This window comes from Peromyscus leucopus, chromosome 3 (genome assembly GCF_004664715.2).
Source record: "Peromyscus leucopus breed LL Stock chromosome 3, UCI_PerLeu_2.1, whole genome shotgun sequence".
In the NCBI taxonomy this organism is placed as follows: Eukaryota; Metazoa; Chordata; class Mammalia; order Rodentia; family Cricetidae; genus Peromyscus; species Peromyscus leucopus.
Window position 1 is genome coordinate 85,591,404 of NC_051065.1, and position 22,705 is coordinate 85,614,108.

The following is a 22,705-nucleotide window of genomic DNA, read 5'->3' on the forward strand; positions in this document are numbered from 1 at the left end:
AACCAGGAATTGGAAGCTAGGTAGGCCAGGGACTTAAAGCAGAACTAAACAGGCCTGAAGAGAGATATAAAAAATAATAAATAAAACAAAAATCAAACAAACCAAAAGGGGGGCAGTGTAATGATTCCTAATGCTGTTCTGCTATACTCACTCATAAATCAGTGCCTGGCAAAATTGTCATCAGAGAAGCTTCTGAACAGCAATTGATGGAGAAGACTCAGAGACCCACAGCCAAACATTAGGTGGAGCTGGGCGGGAGGGGGGGTGTGGCTCTGAAAGAGGCAAACAGTGGAAGGATTTGGGGAGCCAGAGTGCTCAAGAATACCTGGAAAACGGCCCACAGAATCAAAACAGCAGGACTCATAAGGGCTCACAGAGACTGAAGAAGAAGCAATCATGGAGCCTGCATGAGTTTGTTCGAGGTCCCTGGCAAATACATTGTGGTTGTATAGTTTGCAATTTTTGTGAGACTCCTAAATGGGAGTGCGGGTGTCTCTGACTCTTCCATGACCTTGGAACCCTTTTCCTCTAGCTAGGTTGCCTCATCTAGACTTAACATAAAGGTTCATGTCTAGTCTTTTTCTTCTTGTTATGCACTGTTTGGTTGATATCCCTGGGAGTTCTCTTTTCTGAATGGAAATGGAGGAGTAATGGATCTGGGAGAGGAGAGTTGGGGGACTGCTGAGAGGAGTGGAAGGAGAGGAGGGTGTGGTCAGATTGTGTTGTATGAGAGAAGAAAAAGAAAAAGTGAAAAAAATTACATATACTGATAGCAGAATAGGCCTTGTACATTACGGAGCACACAAATGAACAGGGAATATATCTGTGTTCATAATGTGAGCCACTTTAACAATGCTTTTAAATGCATGAGTGTTTTGCCTGCATGTAAGTACACAGTGTGCAGGCCTGGCGTACTTAGAGGCTAGAGAAAGATGGTGGATGCCCTGGAACTGAGGTTGAAGCTAGATGTTTGTTGCCATATGGATGCTGAGAATCAAACCAAGGTTCTCTATAACTGCAATAATTCCTCTTAATTAGGGGACATGCTTTCCATACCAATGAAACACTTAAATTATATTTTCACAAATCTATACATGGATTCCGTGTATTGCAACTAATAACCCTGGAGTTTCAAAAGTTGATAAACTCAGCCTAGAATTTATATAAAAAAATTAATGGGTGTAATAACTAAGAAGTTCCTAAAAATGTGATATTTTAAATTCTGACTTGTTTGTTCTTTTTTATATAAATCTAGGCTAATTAAGTCTATGTGAACTTTAGGTACACAGATAGACAGGAGGATGATGGGATATTATGAAGTGAATGAAAATATATTTATTCACATAAGATCGATGAAAGTTCTGAGAGAGAGAGAGACAGAGAGGGAGAGAGGGAGGGAGAGAGGGACTGAGAGAAAGAGAGGAAGAGGGAGGGAGGGAGGGGGAGAGAGAGAGAGAGAGAGAGAGAGAGAGAGAGAGAGAGAGAGAGAGAGAGAATGGAGTTCAGATTATTTTTGTTGTTTTGTAGGTTTTTTTGGTTCCTAAAAGTATGTTCTGGAATATCAAGTCTTCATCAATATCACTTCTGAAAGCCTCTTTAAGACAATCCTTTAGTTTCTATGACTTCATATAGAAAAGTCTATATTCTTCTTCATATGGTAAGATTAAAACTCATGGGAGGGAGATTCAATATTGTTTCATTCTTCTAAGCAGACCAGTGGACACAGAATCCTATTTGATGTGCTGCAGAGAACTGAGAGCATCAATACCCACTGCTGGAATTTTAAGATGCAGCAGAGGATCACAGATATGCAGCCTTCTCTTTCTCCGAGTCTTGTGCTCTAGCTGTTGTGAGAAATCAAGGAATGCTTTCTGGTGTCAGCTTCTCTCAATAATGATTACCTCCCTTTTGAATACTGGCATTTATAAGTTAACTTTCTGTACATAAAGAAATTTGCTGGAATATCCACAGAGCTTCCACTCTTTTGTATGAGTCCCAACTGGTGATACATCTCAGACTCCTCACAGGGAATGGCTCTGTCCTCTTTTAATGTAGAAATGACATTGGTACTCTGTAGTGCTTGGGATGAAGTGAAAGAATGATAATTAGATTACAGAGAAGACTGGTTAGGCTCTTCTGCAAAAAAAAAAAAAACAATAATCATAAGCTATGTTAAAAATGCTATAACGTCCAAGAAACAGTTTCAGGAGGTGACTCACCAGGAGGAACATCTGGGGCAGCCAGGCCACATACTTCTGCTTCCTTGGGGGTTTATGTTATGACTTGTATTACTGTGGGAGGAAAATTACTATACTGTTGACAGTAATAAATAGCTACATCTTCAGGCTGCAGGCTGCTGATCTTGAGAGAATACTGTGTGCCAGATCCACTGCCACCGAATCTCGAAGGGACCCCATCTTCCAAACTATTTGCATTATAGATCAGGAGCTTAGGTGGTCCCCCTGGTTTCTGCTGATACCATGCTAAAGCATTGTAAATGTTCTGACTTGCTTGACATGTCATGGTGACACTTTCTCCAAGAGAAGCAGACAGGGAGGCTGGAGACTGTGTCATCTGGATGTCACATCTGGCACCTGAGATTGGAAAATTGAGAATAAATTTGTATAGAGTTAATTCTATTACAAAAAGATTTCCACAGAGACAATGAAATACAGACCAGACTCAGTTGAATAAATTCACAATGCCATTTGGAAATTTCTTCATAGAAATTAAAATTCCTTACCTATGAGCCAGAGCAGCTGCAACACCAGGAGCTGTGTGGGGACCCTCATGTCTGTGCTGTGACTGTGTGAGGCTGACTCCAGCACAGGATGTGACCTGACTATGAAGAACGAGATCGGGCGTGCTCAGGGCACATGCAAATCAGCAATGACTGAGTGCAGCTGCAGGTGTGGCCAACTTGGTGACTTATTACAGCCTGCAGTCCTCTTATGTCTCAGATCAGAAAGGCAGTACAGGTTTATTTATAGGGAATATGCTCCTCTTTGGACAACAAACAACAACAACAACATGCTAAGAGTTGCACTTTATTTTTATTTCTGTCATGTTCAATGTAGAATTTTTGTGTTATGTTTCCCCCCATAACAGGGACTGTAAGTTATGGTACATTTCTAGAAATTACATAAATCCTTACAGGATCCTTTCATAGGTAGCTGCCGATGTTATTGAGGCCAGGCAACTACTTCTTTTTTTCTATTTATTTGTGAGATTTTGTTTTAATTAAGGCATTTTTCCTTCCTTTCTTCACTTTAAAACCTTACAATATATCTCTTGACTCTCCTTCAAATTCACGGCCTTGTTTTTCTTTACTTTGTTAATGTATGCATATCTATACTTGTATATACATGAATATTCCTAAGTATAAACTGTTAAGTCTAAATAATGAAACTTGTATGAATGTTTTCAGGGCTGATCATTGGGTCACAGGAAAACAAACTGGTGTGTTCTCTCTTGGGAAGAAGCACTTCTCCTGATTCCAGGTTTACTCAGTTGTCTATAATCCTTTGTGGAGAATCAAAATTTGGCATGTTCTTTGAGTCCTCACTGTTCAGCTCATATTTGGTTAGTAATGTTGGTGAAACCTTACATGTATATCTCCTGATGTTACTAGGAGGCAAAAATCTCACAGCAAACTCATTGATCCTATTGCTCTTACAATATTTCCATCCAAATTTCAAAAGTGTTCCCTGAGCCTTGGGTATGGAAGTATTGTATAGATGAATCCACTGGGAGTTAGCTCCACAACTTCCCACGCAGCTCCATGCTTACAATGATTCCCACAAGAGTAACAGAATACTACTTGAAGACATGATTCATAAGGAAGGATGAAATCTCATCTAACTGAAATATCTTTTCAGGTAAACAATTTAATTTTACTCATTTGTCACAGCTCAGCTACATAAGAACAACTTCTATCAAGACCAAACAAGGTCATAGGTTTTCTACCCTTGCATCTGGGTATGTAAATTTTTTCTATAGTATGCTGGGATTATATCTATGCCCAAAGTTGCTGTGAGGCTTCAATTATTAGAGCTGAATTCTATCCCTCATTATTACAAATTATTGTCTTTAAGGAATATAAGTTTTCTCTCAGAAATTATCCCTCGTGTCTTTGATTGTAAAAGAGTTTCAAACTGGCAAATGATATGGGCACCATATTTCTTTCAGATATTGTATTTTTGGTTGTGAGCGTAGCCTTTAACGGCTGAGCCATCTCTTCAGCCCTTCTTTCAGATATTAAAAGGACTTTTCTCTATACATTTTGGACACAGGGACACAAGATGCATGGTGAGGAAAAACATGTAAGAAAGGGTTTATAGAAGGTAATCAAAGGGAGTTATAGCCAAAGTGAGGTCTAGAATGTGTCAACATCAGGAGTAAGGTTATGATGAATGTACTAAGAGGTAGAATGGGAGGCGTTTTCCATGTGCAGACAACCATTATGTAGGAGATAGAGATCATACAGGATTAGAAAGACACACAATTAGGGCCAGAAAAATGATGATGGACACAGGGGAGGTATCAGAAACAATAGATAAATGGGTATGTTCAGAAACTGATTGACCTGTGAATCAATTACAGGAGCGACTCTGATGTATATGGCCATAGATTTTGGATTGAGGGATATATCAAAAAGTTTGCAATTGAGATAAAAATCTGTGCACTCTGTGCTAATTCAGTGCATTAATATGAATATATTTTATGTACTGATACCATATGTGTCTATTTTATTTAAGCAATAAAATCATGCTCACAAACATACAGAGTGCATTACAAGTGTAATTTATTTCACAGCTGGCAGCAACTGATTTGAAAATATACAGTTGATGTGGCAATGTTATTTATTTGGATACTAATCTGAATATTCTGAATATTAATGGAAATTATAATTAAGGTTTTAAATATTATGGTTTTTGTGTATTTGACAATTTTGCTGCATGTGCAATACCAGTATGTCTGGATACCAAAGAGGTCAAATGAGGGTGATATTCCCCTGGAATGGAAATGATTTCAAACCTCCACATGGGTACTGGGAATTAAACCTCATTACTCTGTAAGAACAAGGAGTGCTCTTAACTGCTGAGCCATCTTTCTAACCATCTCCTAAAAACTGTAATTTTAGGTGGCTTATGGCCCTTTTGCAAATATACAGTCACATTCATTGTTTTCCCTTTCCGTTATCTGTTCTTAAACTCACATCACCCACCACATCCTGACTTTCACCTTCTTTGCTGCATTTCTCATAACCATGGCACAGAACACTCACCCACACAGTGATTATATGGAGTGTATTTGTTCTCTACATACCAGCAGGGCTGAATTTATTGTTATCCACATCCCATGTCAGGAAAGATGATGAAAGTCAGTCTTTATGTGTGCTTTACCTGTCCCACACCTGAGGCATTCAATGGAGAAGCCACTCTTCTGTCTTATTCTCTGGGAATTAGGACTTCACTTGAGACACAGCTGTTTTTTCATGGTTGGATTGACACAGTATCTGAGTGCTTTCAGCTGGCTGCCTCTACTTTCACTTCCTTCATGAAATTAGGTTCTCAGAATATCCCAACAGTTATTATTGGTAACAAGATATAATACAAAATAATAAAAATAACCAAGCCTGTCATCCTTCACACTCCTTTAAAGCTTCTTTTCCAGCACATGCTATTGCCATGGAGAAAATAACAATACAGTCAAACTACAATCTAGTTCTTGGACTGTTGTTTAAACCACCATTGCATACATATTGTATTATCCAAAGAAGTATGTAAAATGATGGATTACTCAGTGGAAAACACATTACCACTATTAGGGTTTGCCTAATTCTAATATCATGAGTCAGGTTCCTTTGAATACTGTCTACATTTTGACTAGAGAATGACATAAGAAAAACACATGGTAAAGTGCTACTTTATTTAGTGTGGAGAAAGTACAAGTCTTCAGATCCTTCCCACAACAGTGACAAGAAGCTTTGGAGATCATGAAGTTCACATTCATATTGGTTCACATTCAGTTACTTCATGGCCCCAAATATAGAAATGACGTGGTTTCCTGTCTCATTTCTAAGAATCTGTGGTCAGTCTCCAAAAGGGAGAAAAACAATTTAAAAAGTTCATTTTCACAGATTTATACCATTAGCAATAGTCAAGATTGGAAAAATGGACAAAAGAGACTTTTTGACAGTCAACCAAATGGCATGCCTTTCACAGATCTCACTTTCTATAATGATCCATTGAGATCAGGTTGGAGAATTGGATGTCAGCAGAATTAGGTTAACATGTTTTCTTTCTGATTTACTGGCATGCTTTCTTCCTATATCCTTTATGTTCTCAACTTTGGAAACTCTTTGGGATGTAAACCAGAAACCTCCATTCAGGTTATAAAAATCTTCAGTTCAGTATCTGCATCAGCTCTGCACTGGACTACAATGGGTGAAGGGAAAAAGAAGCAGGTGTCACACTAACCCCCTTCCTCCGGCAAACCAGGAAGAGATCATGGTTCAGGGCTGGAGCCCTAAGACAGGCTTTTCTCCATCTGTGTCATAAGGCATGGCCAGGATCTCCAGTCTTCACTGACTAACAGTGGGTAAGTAACTTGCTAGGACCAATCTCGAATAAGTGGGAAGTGTCTAGGAGAAATGCTGCAAACCAAACCCGAATCAGATATTAGAAACTTCTCTTGTCCTTAGTGGCACAGTGTTTGGAGGGCAAATCTAGTGATTTTGAATGGATAGACATTTATTATTACCTTTTCTGTTGAAGAGAGTATTTTAAAATGGACAGTATTGAGTTTTTTCCAAATGTGGTACCAAAAGTGTTGAGAATGATTTGTGGAAAACTGTAATGTACTCAGCAAAAACTAATGAACCAAATCTGGGACAGATTCTTCCTGTGAATGATCAGCAGGATTAGTAAAAATTTATGCATGGCCCATATTACTCAAATATCTACAGAAACAAATACATATACAATCTAATTCTTGCTATCAAGTAGTAACAAAATATGCAGGGAGATGTAGCTTAATCATGAACTTCTTGCCTACTATGTAAAAAGAACCCTGATTACAGTCCCAGCATTCCATGAACTGGGCATAGTGGTGTATTCCTGTAGTCCCAGATCTTGGAAGTTAGAAGTGGGGGTGCGTGAATTTCAAGGTCATTATTCACTACAACTTAGGGCCAGTCAGAGATACATGAGACCCAAACTTTCTCAGGAAATAAATCTAAGCTTGGAAGTCAGTTAGGATACATTAATCACATTGTATTAAACATAGTTGCAAAAGATAATGGAGTACATAATTTATTACTTCCAACACATTCAATACACATTTGAGGAACATCAGATAAAACCACATAGATTAGGAAAACTATTATACAGTTTATATAATATATATTATACAGTTTATATATATATATATGTATATATATATATAATATATATATATATATATATAATACAGTTTATACTTACTTTTTGGTACATCCTAAGAATGTAAAGGATTAGAACTTGTATTTGGCCATATTGTGGCAAGGGCATCCAATCTGAAGGCATTCCATAATTCTATAACAAACTGTAGGCTCTTTTGTGTAACTTTGTTAATATGGTTCATTGTGAGGTTTTGTATTTCCACTGTTATCACATAGCTAGTGTAGCATCAACCCTCATTTTGCTGCTGCTACTGCTGCTGTAGCAGCAGTAGGTCATACTAAAAAAAATCACAGAATCCTCAAAACTTCAATTCAGAAAGATGTTATTATTTTAAATCTGAAAGGAAGATTGTATAGAATATGTAATGGTTTAGAATTTGTTTTTTTTTTAATTATTCAAGTGAATCAATGTATGTAGGAACATAGTTGTAACCTCTGTATATGAGTGTATGTAAATAGTGTGTACCTCTAGATTCTAAAATTTAAAGACTATATTATACAATGTTCTTAACATATACTTTAGATTATAAAATAGATATCACTTGGCATGATGTGAAAGTTTTATAATAGTGGCTGATTTTTAGGTACATGCAAAGAAATGTATCACATTTCCACAGTGATATACATTCTACAAAAATGCAGTAAGTCACTATCCATATTATTCCCCCCAAGAAGAGTTGATAAGGAACTCTTCTTTCATTGCTTAGGTCTTTTCCCTGGAAACAGAGAGACTCCATGAAGGACTGTTCTGAGGCAGACCTGTGACTCCTCCTGAAATTGGAATGAGTTATGAAAATATGAATCCTAAAGCCTTGCATATATTTCCAAAACCTCAATGATGTCCTCCTTAGGACCAGTGCCCAACTGAGGAAATCTTAATCATAGCTCTCAAACATGCCTCTGCACAGGGTATTATAAAGATGAGACCTCTGTTTGTCTTATTATCCCACTATCTACATCTACACATTTTTCTATTCTTTGGACAGAAGGACTGCTTAAATTTCTTGAGTAAAACTCTTCCATAATTCCATTGCAAAAATATTGAGATATTCTGTTCCATATCCATTAAATTCTTGACCATATTGCATCTTCTGAGAGAAAGGCAGCTGATTCCTGAGACGGTGAATGATGTTTTTTTCTCCAGTTTGAAGACCTTGCGAATGGGACCCTGCTCCTCTGTTGGCAGTATTAAGTGGCAGCATCTTCTGCCCTCAAGCAGGTGATTGTGAGAGAGAAAGGTGTCACAGACTCACGGCCACTAAAGTGAGTTGTGACTCCAGAAGTCAGATCAGAAATGACAAAAATCAGGAGCTTAAGCTTTGCTCTCTGCTTCTGCTGGTACCAGTGGAAGTTAGCAAGAATGCCACCTGAGATGGCCCTGCAAATAATAGTGACCATTTCTCCTTTAGAAAGTGTCAGGAAAACTGGAGACTGGGTGAGAACAATTTTTTCATTCAACAGTATGGAAGGAAAGATGAAAGGAGATAGAAGTTAGTAAAAAAGAGATTTCAGAATGTCTTCAAATTACATATTATGCAAAGAAGATAAAGATACCAGAGAAGAAGGAGAGGACAAGGAGGAGGTAAGAAAGGATAGAAAGGAAGAAGAAATAAGGAAGGAGAGAAGGAAGCAAGATTCTAGCATATTTTTATAACACACACACACACACACACACACACATACACACACACTGTGCAAAGATAAAAAGGTGACAAAAATGAAATAGAAGAGGAGAAGGAGGAGGGGAAGGAGGAAAGAAATAAAGAAGGGAGGAAGGAAAGGTGCTTCTTTTAAATTAATACATTGTGAGGGAAAGGATGTAATAGTTGAGCTTGGAGCCTCTGCTGTTTCACACCCATGATACAAAGTGACAGCAAGTTGCCAGAATGCATCAGCAAACCCATTTTGTTAGACATGGATGACAGGTTCTACTCTGTAGTGTGTGGTATTTATCTTTTCTGTGATAAAGCTCAGCTAAGGATGACTGTAATGTACATCAGAAAATCTGAGGCCCAGATCTTCCACCTCCTTTATCTGACAGTTGTTCAACAATGGCTTTGCTTATTCATTACAGTCTAATCAAATAGCTCTGAGCAATAAAGCCCTGGGAAAACCAGTGCATTGTGACAATTTTTGATCTACAGATATTTCCACAAATGACATATATGGCTAAACCTTCATTTTGAAACAGAAGGAAATATCAATATTGGTTTTGTAGCATCTATCATGAATCCAAAATTCTGCCTCATGCTGATTTTAATAGGACCTTAGGCTTTTAATCTTCCTCAGCCATGACTGTTATTATAAACAGGAGTGAGCATCTGGTAGATTTCTCCCATCTAAAGACATTGAATTTTCAGATTCAACAGCTTTCAGAGTCTGTGTCAAAGAAATGTACTCAGACCAAGCTAACAGATGTGATCAAAGACCTGAAGACACTAGAAGATGCTTAAGAAGATCAACAGCCTGGGAATCTTTCTTTTATTCCTAGTTTTACAATGGTGTTCAGCACTAAGGCTGGTGACCTTGACAAGATAAATATGTTTTATTGCCCCTGGTGGAGAGACATGTAATAGAACAAGTCAGAGATCAGAGGAATAACCCCAAGGGTGAGGATCAGTGTTAATCCTCATGTGCTTGGAAAAAACTTATGGATAGCCAAAACCTGGAGGGTTCCTCACTATGTGTACTCATAGAAAAATGAATAATTGTACAAATGCAGTCAGATACACAGTCATCAGCACACATTCACCCCACTTCTTGCTATGAAAACATCAGGAAAGATTAATGAGAAGGCTTATTAAACATCGATGCAAAAGTATGGAAAGTGTATGAGTTCCTTAGAATAATTTCTGTCCATATTCACAGATATTATGTCTTATAGTAGATATACACAAAGTAAAATCATGTGGATCAGAAATATGATGCAGCTCACCGTAACTGGTGTGTTTTCATACTTGCCTTGTTTATATTACTCCTCTAAGAAAGTATTCTGTAGCCTATCTCCTCATTGACAGGCTCCTAAATTTCGGTAGGTTTCTCACACCTTAGTGTGGGTGACATGAGCACTGGACAATCACTTGTTCTAAGAACCTTTGAAAGCTTTGTAAAATGCAGTGGTTTAAAGCTCAAATGTCTCATGAGGCTTAGAGTTTAAAACTTGATTCCAGGTTAAGTCCTATTTTGGAAGTATGCAGGCTGTTTTTGTTGTTCTGTTTTGTTGCTGGTAGAGCAATCAGGGAGAAGGAATTTTAACTGTGGGATTGCCTATATCACCTGGCCTGTATGTGAGTCTGTGAGGGATTTTCTTGATTGATGGTTAAAGTGGGATGGCTCTGACCACTGTGGGTGATACCATCCTGGTAAAGATGGTCCTGGGTTAAATAAGAAAGCAAATTTAGAAATCCTTAGGAAGCAAACCAAAAAACACATTTTTTTTCATGACTTCTGCCACCAAGTACCTGCCCTAAATTCCTGCCCTGATAGACTGTAAGCTGTAAGCTGAAAATAACTAATTCCTATTCAAGTTGGTTTTGGTCATGGAGTTTATTACAGCAAGAAAAATAAAAGTAAGCAAGGAGATTCTAAACTTTGGCATAGATTTACTAAGGAAGTATTCACTTGAGGAAAGTCCTTGGTACGTATTACTTATGATGTCCATTTCTGTTCTTGATCTAAGCTTTCAGGCCCTTGGTGATGTTAACTGAGGGGCTACAAAGAATCTTCCAGAATGTGATGGATTTTAAATCTCTAATAACATGTTTCAAATAAGTCTTTTTCTAAAGAGTTTTTTATAAAAGTTTATTTTGCTTATGGTAATGCAAAATTGACTAATATAGGAATTCTGTTACTTCAAGGAAGTAGACACTAGAGATGGGGTTTCTCTTATGCTCATTTAGACAGAGGGCCTAAGGTATCGAGCCTCCAAAGCCTGATGCCATGAGGCATATCCAGCAAATATAGTGTTGCTATTCTGATATACTTGACTCACTATAACATGTTCTTTGTGATTTTTTTAGTCCTTGCTATGGTGATATTTTATTTGTACTGAAAAATTATTTTATTTGTATGTTAATAAATAAAGTTGCTTGGGAGTCAGAGCTAATAGCAAGCCTTAGCAGAAGCTGGGCAGTGGTGGTGCATGCCTTTAATCCAGGCACTTGGGAAGCAGAGCTAGTCAGATCTCTGTGTGTTCAAGGATACAGCCAGCATAGACACACACACCTTTAATCTCAATACCAACCATAGAAGACCTGGAGATCTGTATAGATTGGCAGTGATGAAGAGGTCATGTGGTTGGGTTTACAACCAATGAGAAGGTAGAACAGAAAGTCTATATAATGACAGATACACAGGATGTAGGTCTCTTGGCTGAAGAGGGCAGCAGCAGCAGTGAAGGGTAAGGTTTTTAGCTCTTAGCTCTGACCTGTTGGGCTTTCATCTTTGCATTGGCTCTGTGTTTCTTACTTAACAAGACAGTTACATCTACACCTTGCCATGCTACCAGTTCATTCATCTATATGCAGATGCTTACAGATATTGAACTTTCTGCTTTTGACTTCCAAGTCTTTTAATAGAATCCCAAACTGAGGAAACAATAGTAAAATTATCTCAGAAATATACTTCCAGCAGAGTTAGTGATGATGAGGGTGATGACAGCAGATATAATTACCAACATATTACATATGCTCATTAAGTCACACAGTGAACATAAAAGAAGGAATGAAATTTATACACAGCAATCTTTAAAACCTTCCCCTTCCTGAATACATAAATGTCTTCCTGTTCCTTACACCTGTCAGAATGGTAAGATCAAATCAATGATGACAGCTTATGTTGGAAAGGATGTGGAGTAAGGGGAACACTCCCCAATTTCTGGTGAGAGTGCAAACTTGTACAACCACTCTTGAAATCAATAGGGCAGTTTCTCAGATAATTGGGAATCAGTCTATCTCAACACCCAGTTATATTTATCTTGGGCATATGCCCAAAGGAGGATCAATCATACCACAAGGCAAGTTGTTCAACTATGTTGATAGCAGCATTATTTATAGTAGCCAGAACCTAGAAACAACTTAGATGCCCCTCAACCAAAACATGAATAAGGAAAATGAGGTACATTTACACAATGGAGTATTACTCAGCTGTAAAGAACATTGACCTAATGAAATTTGCAGGCAAATGATGGAACTAGAAAAAAATCATTTGGAGTGAGGTAATCCAGAACCAGAAAGACAAACATTGTATATACTCACTCATATGTGGATGTTAGAAGTAAAGTATAGGATTACAGAATAAAACCCACAGCCCCAGAGAGGCTAAATAACAAAGAGGACCCAAAGAAGGATACATGGATTTTCCTTGGAAAGGGAAATAGATAGATCTCCTGGGTAAATTGTAGGTAGTACTGGGGGGATGGGAGTAGGTTGTGCAGGTTGGGTACAGGAGACAGGTTCAGGGCAGGATGGAGGGAGAGAGTAATAAAAGAGACATCTTGATGTGGGTGCATTTCAGGGTTAGAGAGAAACCGTGTGCCAGGGAAACTCCTGGGAATCCACAAGGATGACCCCAGGTAATCCCTATCAATAGTGGAGAGGGTGCCTAAACTGCCCATCTATGTAATAAGATTGGTCACTTCCCTAATTGTCATCAGAGACCTTTATTCAGTAACTGAAGGAAACAGATGCAGAGATCCACAACTAAGCAGTGTGGGATTAAAGTCATGACTAGGAAACCAACAGAGTCTGCTCACCTGAGCTTGTGGGAAATCATGTACTCTGGACTAACAGTTAAAGAGCCTGCATGGGACCAACATAGGCTCTCTCTGCATGTGTGTGATAGTTGTTCCCCATGCTGGATTACCTTGTCCAGCCTTGATACAGAGGGAGGAGCTTGGTCCTTCCTCAATTTGATGTGCCATGCTTTGTTCAAGCCTCATGTTCAAGCATGAGAGGCCTGCCCCTTTCTAAATGGAGACTGAGGATGAGTGGATGAGAAAGGGTATAGATGGGAGGCAGGATGGAGGGAATGGGATGAAAGGACAGAGGGGAAGCTGCAGTTGGTATGTAAAATAGATGATAAAAATGTTAATTAAATAAAAAATATTCCAGGATATATTGAAGATAGTCCTATGCAGAAAATTTATAGCTGTAAGTGCTTACATTAAAAACAATCAAAATTAGCATTAATAAATAGTGTAATGATGCAACTGAAATGTTGGAAATAAGAACAGACCAAATCCAAACCATTCCATGGCAAGAAATCCTGAAAATCAAAGGCAAAATCTACAAATCTGAAACAAAGAAAACAATATAAAGAATTGACAAATCTAAGAGCAGGTTTTTTTAGAAGATAAACAAAACTGCCTGGGCAAAACAAACAAAAGATAGAAAGAGAATACCCAGGTTAACTGAATCATTAGGAAATGGAAAAATTACAAATACACACCAAAGAAATTCAGAATATTGTAAGCGAATATTTTTTAAATCTGTGCTTCATACAGCTAGAATATCTAAAATAAATAGATGCTTCTCTTGATTCTGCCAAAACATCCAAAAAAATTAAACCAAGAAGTCAACAACCTGAACAGATGCAGAACAAATAAAGCGCTTGAAATAGTAATTAAAATTCTTCCATCTTAAGAAAAAAAAAAGAAACCCCAAGGACTATATGGACTCATAGACAAATTCTATGTAGACCTTTAAAGATCAACAGCCAGCATCTAGTCCTGCTAAGTCAACTAAAAACAAACAAGAAAATCAAAAACAAAATGTGCAGTCTTAAACTACTTCAATGAAGCCAGTATCACCCTAATACCTGAACCAGGTAAAGACTCAACAACAGAAGAAAACTCTAGGCCAATATCTCTGATAAATTTAGTCTCCAAAGACTCAATAAACACTTGCAAATAGAATATAGAGACACATCAAAAAGACAAGGCACCATGACCAAATCAGCCTGGGCTCTGAAACAGAAATGGTTCAACATGCACAAGTGAAAAAAATGTAATAAACATCATAAATGAACTTGAATACAAAAATCACATGATCTTTTCAATACATGCAGAAAATGACTTTGACAAAACCCAATGTGCCTACATGGTAAAATTCCTATATAATATAATGATAGAGGGAATAGACATAAAATGTAATATATAATATATATATATATATATATATATATATATATATATATATATATATGTGTGTGTGTGTGTGTGTGTGTGTGTGTGTGTGTGTGTGTATAAAATCCAATCATCATAATTGGAGAAAAGCTTGAAACAATTGCATAGAAGTTAGGAAAAGTGAGGGCTGTCTACTATTCGTACTCTTTTTTTCAACATTGTGCTGAAGTACTAGCTGGAAAAAATTAGGCAGGGAAAGGAAATTAGAATACAAACAGGGAATGAAGAAGTCAAACAATCCTATTGCAGTTGATATTATTCATTTAGAGATTCCCCAAAATTCTACCAGAAAACTTACAGAAAATATTAAATATTCAGCAATGTGGCAGACTACAGAATGGACTTCCACAAATCAATAGCTTTTATATACACCACCAAAAAACATACAAAGAAAGCAATCATGGGCATTCTTCCATTCACAATAGTCTCAAACAAAATAACATATCTAGGAATAACCTTAAACAAGGAAGTGAAAGACCTCAAAATGAAATGTTAAATCTCTGAAGAAAGAGCTAGTGAAAGGGACTAGATTTGGTAGCAGTAACATTGGATAAATGACCATTCTACCAAAAGATATTCACAGATTCATGCAATACCATTTAAATTTTCTATCACATTATTTGTAGAAAGAGAAAGAATTATCTTAAAAGTCATATGAAACTACAAAAGACCTTAGATAAGCAAACAATCCTGAGTAAAAAGAACAATGATGGAGGAATTACAATTTCAGATCTTCCGATATATTATAAACCCATAGTAATAAAACCATCATGATATTGACAGAAAAAGAGACATGTAGACCAATGGTACAAAACAGAAGACATAAACATGAGGACACATAACTTTAATCAATTAATGTTTCACAAAGATGTCAAAAACATTCACTGAAAATGAAGAAATTACCTTCTCTCAATGAGTTTATTAAAACTGGATGTACACATGCAGAGTGATGAAATTAGACCCTTATTTATCACCTCACTCAAAAACTAGCTACAAATGTATCCAAACACATAAATATAAAACCTAAAACACAGAAGAAAAAAATGGTAATATCTTACTTAATGTAGCTATAGGAAAGTACTTCTAAATAAGATAACAGTTGTCCAAAATTTAGGCGACCATCAACAGGTAGAACTTTATGAAACATAAAAGCTTCTGAACAACTAAAGAAGCAATCAACTTGGTAAAGAGGACACCCACAGAATGGAAAAAAAGTCTTTCCCATAAATAAATCTAACAAAGCTTTAATATCTCTACTATAGAGAAATCTCAAAGAACAAAGGGTAAAAATAAAACAAAAAATAAAACCATTCAAAACAAATGGGCCCAGGACATGAACAGTAGTTCTTCAAGGAAGAATATCAATGTGTCTAAGAAATATCTCAAAAATGTACATCATGCTTGCAAATTAGTGAAATTCAAATTAAAAAAAATTGAGATTTCATCTTATCCATGTCAGAATTGCCAAATTCAGTGAAACAACTAGCATCAAATTCTGGAGGGAGTCTGAAGAAAAAGGAACCCCAATTCACTGGGGGAGGGATTTCAAACTGTTGCAGCACCAAGGACATCAGTGTGAAGAGTTCTGAAAAAGTAAACATAAACCTATCATGTGATTCAACTATACCATCCTGGTCATATGTCTAAAGACTCAGCATCGTACTTCAAAGATAATTGTTAAAATATGTTTATTGCTGTACTAGTCACAATAGCTAAGAAATTACAACAGACTTAATGTCAAACAGCCAACAGATGGGTAATGAAAATGTGGTACAAATACACAATTGTCTTAGGGTTTCTACTGCTGTGAAGAGAAATCGTGACCATGGTAACTTATAAGGAAGGCATTTAATTGAGGGGGCTTGCTTGTAGTTCAGAGGTTCAGTCCATTATCATCGTAGCTGGGCATGGTAGCATGCAGGCAAAAGTGGTGCTGGAGGAGTAGCTGAGAGTCCTAAATCTTGCAGGAAACAGGAAGTTGACTGAGATACTGGGCTTTACCCTGAGCATACAAAACCTCAAAGGCCACCCCACAGTGACACACTTCCTATAACAACAACATACCCACTCCAAAAGAGGCACACCTCCTACTAGTGCCACACCCTCTGAAGTTATGTGGGACAATTACATTCAAGCAACCACATCTATAGACTACTATTCAGCTGTAAACAAAAATAAAATCATGAAGTTAGTAGGTAAATTGATGGAACCAGAAAAGTTCATATCAAGGGAGGTAATCCAGACTCAGAAAAGGCAAACATTCCTTATTCTCTCTTATTGGCTGCTCCTAGCTTCATGTCTTTAGATGTGAACATATAGCTTGAATTTATTACACAAACTAAGGAAGTCAAATAGGACCATTGTCAGGACAGGGATGTTGGAAAACAATAGAGAGAGGAAAAGGGGGCACAAACAAGTTGATCAGGATAATTGTAAGGAAAGGTCCTAAGATAGTGGTAATGAGGTAAAAATACCAAAGACGTTGGATAGAGTGTGAAGGAGAATTACAGGACACAAATGATCTGATAGGGGAAATAAGTAAAGGGAGGCTCCTTAGGGAATGGGTGAGGTAAATGCAGAAGGAGGAACCTGAATGAAATAAAAAGTCACTATCTGAGAAATTCATAAGTATCATATTATTAACCACTTACATTTAAAAATCCTATAATTCAAGTAATATATATATATATATAGTTTTAATTTTTTTCATCCAGACTAATAGTGCTCCATCTAACAAAGATCACTTAACCAAAACCACAATACCAGACATGAGAAGTCTCTTTTTAGATTTTTGTCAGGCCTAAGAGACTCCCAGAACATATAACCTATAGCTGTTGCCCTTTATTTTTTTGCTGGAGTTGGGACTTCAGAAATTTTTTATGAGACTGTGTCTCCTAGTTACAACAGAAATTACACCCATAATTTTTCAATAACATGACTCTCCAAATGTAACCAGAATAACATGTCAAAATACATTGGGGAAACCCCAAGAGCCTCAACTTTACACAAAGAACTACAAGCAACTCTGTATCTCAAGGAGCATGAGGGATGGCCCTTCCCTAGGGAAGTACCTAACAATTAGTTGTCCACTGATACAAGGTCAGTTGTGAAAATATGCATGACATTATATTGATTCTACAGGTTATATTTAGGGATATATATTATATACATATACATATATGAATATATATGTATATAAACATATTTGAATATAAACATATATTTAATTAAGTATACGTATACATACTTGTTAATTATGTATGTATATATACATTTTATTCTTTACATTTATTCAAATATATACATATATGTATTTATATATATTTAAATATATAGATATACATAGAAAAGCAATTGATGAAAAAAATGAACTTGAAGGAGAGCAGGGAGTGTTATATGACAGATTTTGGAGGGATACATGGCAATTAAATTACATTCTCAAATATTAGCAAACAAAAAAAAGAAGAAATTCAAGATAAGGCATCCGTGACTTTCAGGGAAACCTGAAGGAAGCATTTTAAAATCTGTACCATCTGTATCCACATACTTCATTTGATATGTGAAGTTTTGAGTGTTAAGGTCATAGACAGTACATTCATTGCCATCAATAATTTAAACTATTTCATTTATCAATTTAAGACTGAAAGGGCAAGGTACTTAGCTAAATGGTAGAGTGCTTGTCTACCATGCACAAGATGCTGACTCTGATGCCAGTGACTGTCTGTCTGTCTCTGTCTCTCTGTTTCTCTGTCTCTCTCTCTATCTCTATCTCACACACACACACACACACACACACACACACAGGACACATAAACATACAATTAAATGGGTGGTAAACATTTGAGTGAAAGTGCCTTATAGGAGTTAAAATTCTATATAATGGACATAATTTTAATTTTTCTTGATACTATATTAAATTATCATTTATAATTTTGTAATAATTTGAAAATATAAAACACATATATTCTTGAAAAGAAAACTATGAAGGTTGATGAATTATTTTTCTCCTGAATGCTACTTCATTTTTCACAATAATACTGTAGAAACAGGCCTTCAACATCATGTTATGGTCAAGGTCATGGATACCTTGACCTTATCATAGTGATTATATCATGGACATAATTAGAAAGTCCTGGTGTGAGATTCAATATAACCTGTGACTCACTTACTACCCTGTGTCTTTGGGGGGGAAACTAAAGAGTTTATATTCACATTTTAAATGAAATAATTTATTAAATGAAATAAAAATATTAATATTGGGTACAGGGAGATGAATAATGACAGGCACTCATCTAGTCTTTATTTTTTAGTTTTTTTTTCCCATGGGTCATCCAGTCTCTTCATTCTTCAGTGCTGACCTCAGGATGAATACACATCTTCCTTACTCTGAAAAGCTTGGTGATGGCTTCTGTTGTTTGACCAGAAAATGTGAGAAAAGGCAGTTTGCCATATTCCTGCCTCCTCTACCACTTTTAGAGATAGATTCTGGGTTTTGCAAACTTCAGTAGATGCTGTATATACAGCTTCCATGCAAGTCTGAATTATTCAGTCTTCCACAGCCACTTGTACCTCAAATAAAACACTTGATGATATTATCCTTTGCTCTAAAAAGCTTCTCAGTTTCAAGAGGTCCCATTGATTGGTTGTTTCTCTCAGTGTCTGTGCTACTGGTGTTATATTTAGGAAGTGATCTCCTATGCCAATGCATTCAAGACTACTTCCTACTTTCTCTTCTAGCAGGTTCAGAGTAACTGGATTTAGGTTGAGGTCCTTGATCCACTTGGACTTTAGTTTTGTGCACGGTGATAGATATGAATCTATTTGCAGCCTTCTACAAGTTGATATCCAGTTATGCCAGCACCATTTGTTGAAGATGCTTTCTTTTTTCCATTGTTCATTTTGGCTTCTTTGTCAAAAATTATATGTTCATAGGTGTGCAGATTAATGTCAGGGTCTTCAATTCGATTCCATTGGTCCACATGTCAGTTTTAATGCCAGTACCAAGCTGTTTTTATTACTGTAGCTCTATAGTAGAGCTTGAAGTCAGGGATTGTGATGCCTCCAGAGGTTGTTTTATTGTACAGAATTCTTTTGGCTATCCTGGTTTTTTTTTTTTTTTTTTCCATATGAAGTTGAGTATTATTCTTTCCAGGTCTGTGAAGAATTGTGTTGGTATTTTGATGGGGATTGCATTGAATCTTGTAGATTGCTTTTGGTAAAATTGTCATTTTTACTATGTTAGTCCTGCCTCTCCATGAGCATGGGAGATCTTTCCATTTTCTGATATCTTCTTTAATTTCTTTTTTCAGGGACTAGAAAGGCCCACAGAAATCCACAAAGATACCCCCACAATAGACTGCTGGCAGTGGTCGAGAGACAGCCGAACTGACCTACTCTGGTGATGGGATGGCCAAACACCCTAATTGTCGTGCTAGAAACCCCATCCAATGACTGAGGGAACTGGATGCAGAGATCCACAGCTAGGCCCCAGGTGGAGCTCCGGGAGTCCAATTAGCAAGAAAGAGGAGGTTTTATATGAGTGAGAATTATTGAGACCAAGGTTGGATAAAGCACAGGGACAAATAGCCAAACGAATAGAAACACATGAACTATGAATCAATGGCTGGGGGTGCCCCAACTGGATCAGGCCCTCTGAATGGGTGAGAAAGTTGATTGGCTTGATCTCCTTGGGAGGCATCCAGGCAGTGCGACCGGGTCCTGTGCTCATTGCTCATTGCATGAGTTGGCTGTTTGAAACCTGGGGTTTATGCAGGGTCGCTTGGCTCAGCATGGGAGGAGGGGACAGGACCTGCCTGGACTGAGTCTACCTCTCAGTCCTCGGGGGAGGCTTTAACCCTGGAGGAGGTGGGAATGGGGGGTGTGCTGGGGGAAGGGGAGGGTCCAGAGGGGGGAGAACAAGGGAATCCATGGCTGATATGTAGAACTGAATTGTATTGTAAAATAAAATAAAAAATTCTAAAGAGAACAGCAGGAAAAAAAAGAAAAGAAAACTGATTTAATGAATCTGTAATATGATTCATAACAAATAAAAAAGAAAATGGCAAGCTGCTGGATATTAGGCTGACAGTTCACATTAAGTTAAAATAGAGACTTTCTCTTTGATCTACAAATCCTGAGTTTTTCAAAGATATGCCTCAGGCTTAATATCAGTCTGTTAGGATGCATTAATTTTTTCTACTGTGGAATTTATTAAGTTGTATAAAATTTGCTTAATAAAATTACTTCGACTGTAAAAAAAAAAAAAACACATGAAACATAGAATTATCAAATCCAGTTTTCACTAAGCTTCACCCCGTCACTTCTGTTTGCTGAGAGAGCACCTGTTCACCACTCTTGATGCAGATGCAATATCATTGTTATTGCAGTTGACGAAGTCAGAAATAAATTAGTTTGGAGTTGTGGTCAAGGCACTCATGCTCAAAAGTCCTCAGCTGCAACCAGTAATCTGGAGTTCCTAAGTTTCACACAAATGAAGAACACATTTGGCAGCTGGACCACCACAAGCAAAGATGTTTTTGTTAGGGTCTGAATCACTGTGAGAGGAACATGTGAACCTTGGAAGCAGTAATATACTCCCAAATCCTCAGGCTCTACTCTGCTGATCTTGAGTGTGAAATCTGTACCTGACCCACTGCCACTGAACCTGTCTGGCACCCCAGAATATCTATTGGAAACCTCATAGATCAGGGCCTTTGGAGGCTGGCCTGGCTTCTGCAGGCACCAATATAAATAGGTGTATCCATAACTATCTACAAGGCTCTGACTAGACCTGCAAGAGATGGAGGCTTCATCCCCAAGGCTGACAGACAAGGAGATTGGAGTTTGGGTCATCACAACATTACTCCTGGAAGCTGAAATGATGAGAGAGAAATGGAAATTTATTAAAAAACTTTATGAACAATTATTGTGATTACAGTTTTTGATATTTACCTCAACAAATGTTTATTTTAACATGAAATACTTTATACACTATAAATCCCTCTTAAACAAAACAAGTGAAATGAAAGCCCAAAGCTCTTCTAGGCATGATTTATTCCATCTCTGTCCATCTATATCATAATCTTCATTATAACATGGATTCTCTCTAATCTGGAAGCTCCATCTCCCAGATATGAATATTACAGGCCCCATCCTGGAGCATAAGACCTGTCTTTTCATACAGGGACAGGACACTTGTGATCAGCAGTGGGACCCATGGTTCACCCTCCCTACCCATCCTCCTTTCTCATTCCCCTCTATCCTCACAGGAATCCCGAACAACAGCAACACCAAGAGCAGAACAGGCAACTTCATTTTGAGGAGGCAGTCTGAGGAGACTGATCAGTCACCACAAGAAGACAATTGAGATTTTATTTGAGACTAGCAAGGGTGGGTCCTCCCTAGGGAGTTATATGCAAAGGCCTTGGTTATTGTTGCAGTATAGATAAGGGCAAGAGTTTTGCAGGTTTCTCATTATTGAAAAAAATCACATAAAGTATTTTCTATGTCAGGGGTGATAATATCTAAACAAAATCTGGTGCTTCATGTGAAAAGAACATGCTACAAACTGTCAGTCAGGTCAATGCCAGAACCTCAATAAATGCTGTATTACAGAAATATTGGAAAAAAGGAAATGACGATGTATGTTTTCAATTACTCAATGAGTTGATAATTATGCCTTTCCTCCTATTTCATTGATTTTACAGGAAAATTAAGCTCTCCATTTAAGAATTTAAATGTAGAACTTAAGAGTCTTTCCTCTGTTCCATTGAATTTTTCTCCAGGGAACAGGAAAAAAAATACTGGGAAGGGGTATTCTGAAGTGTTCATTTTGAAAATGTAAAGGAGGTGGGAAATAATTTACCTGGAATAATATATGGTTTGAGGAAACTTTGGAAGTGATTGATGGGCCTCTGGTGTTTATGGAAAATGATATTTCCCAGTTGTATTCCAACTCAATTTTATATGAATTAAATATGTATTAAGTGTCATGTAGTAATTATATCTTAATTAAATGACCTTTTTAGTTTTATTTATTTATTATGTTTATATGTATGTGTATAGAGACATGCTCATTT

General features: G+C 37.2%; 2 gene segments (V, D, J or C); both read right to left on the minus strand.

The window, feature by feature from the left end:
* Positions 1 to 2,256: 2,256 nt before the first annotated feature.
* Positions 2,257 to 2,872, minus strand: LOC119086158. The segment is given in 2 exon segments: positions 2,257 to 2,594; positions 2,744 to 2,872. Coding segments are annotated over 2 exon segments (372 nt in total).
* An 18,193-nt stretch (positions 2,873 to 21,065) lies between these two features.
* Positions 21,066 to 21,479, minus strand: LOC114687882. The segment is given in 1 exon segment: positions 21,066 to 21,479. A coding segment is annotated over 1 exon segment (414 nt).
* Positions 21,480 to 22,705: the final 1,226 nt, after the last annotated feature.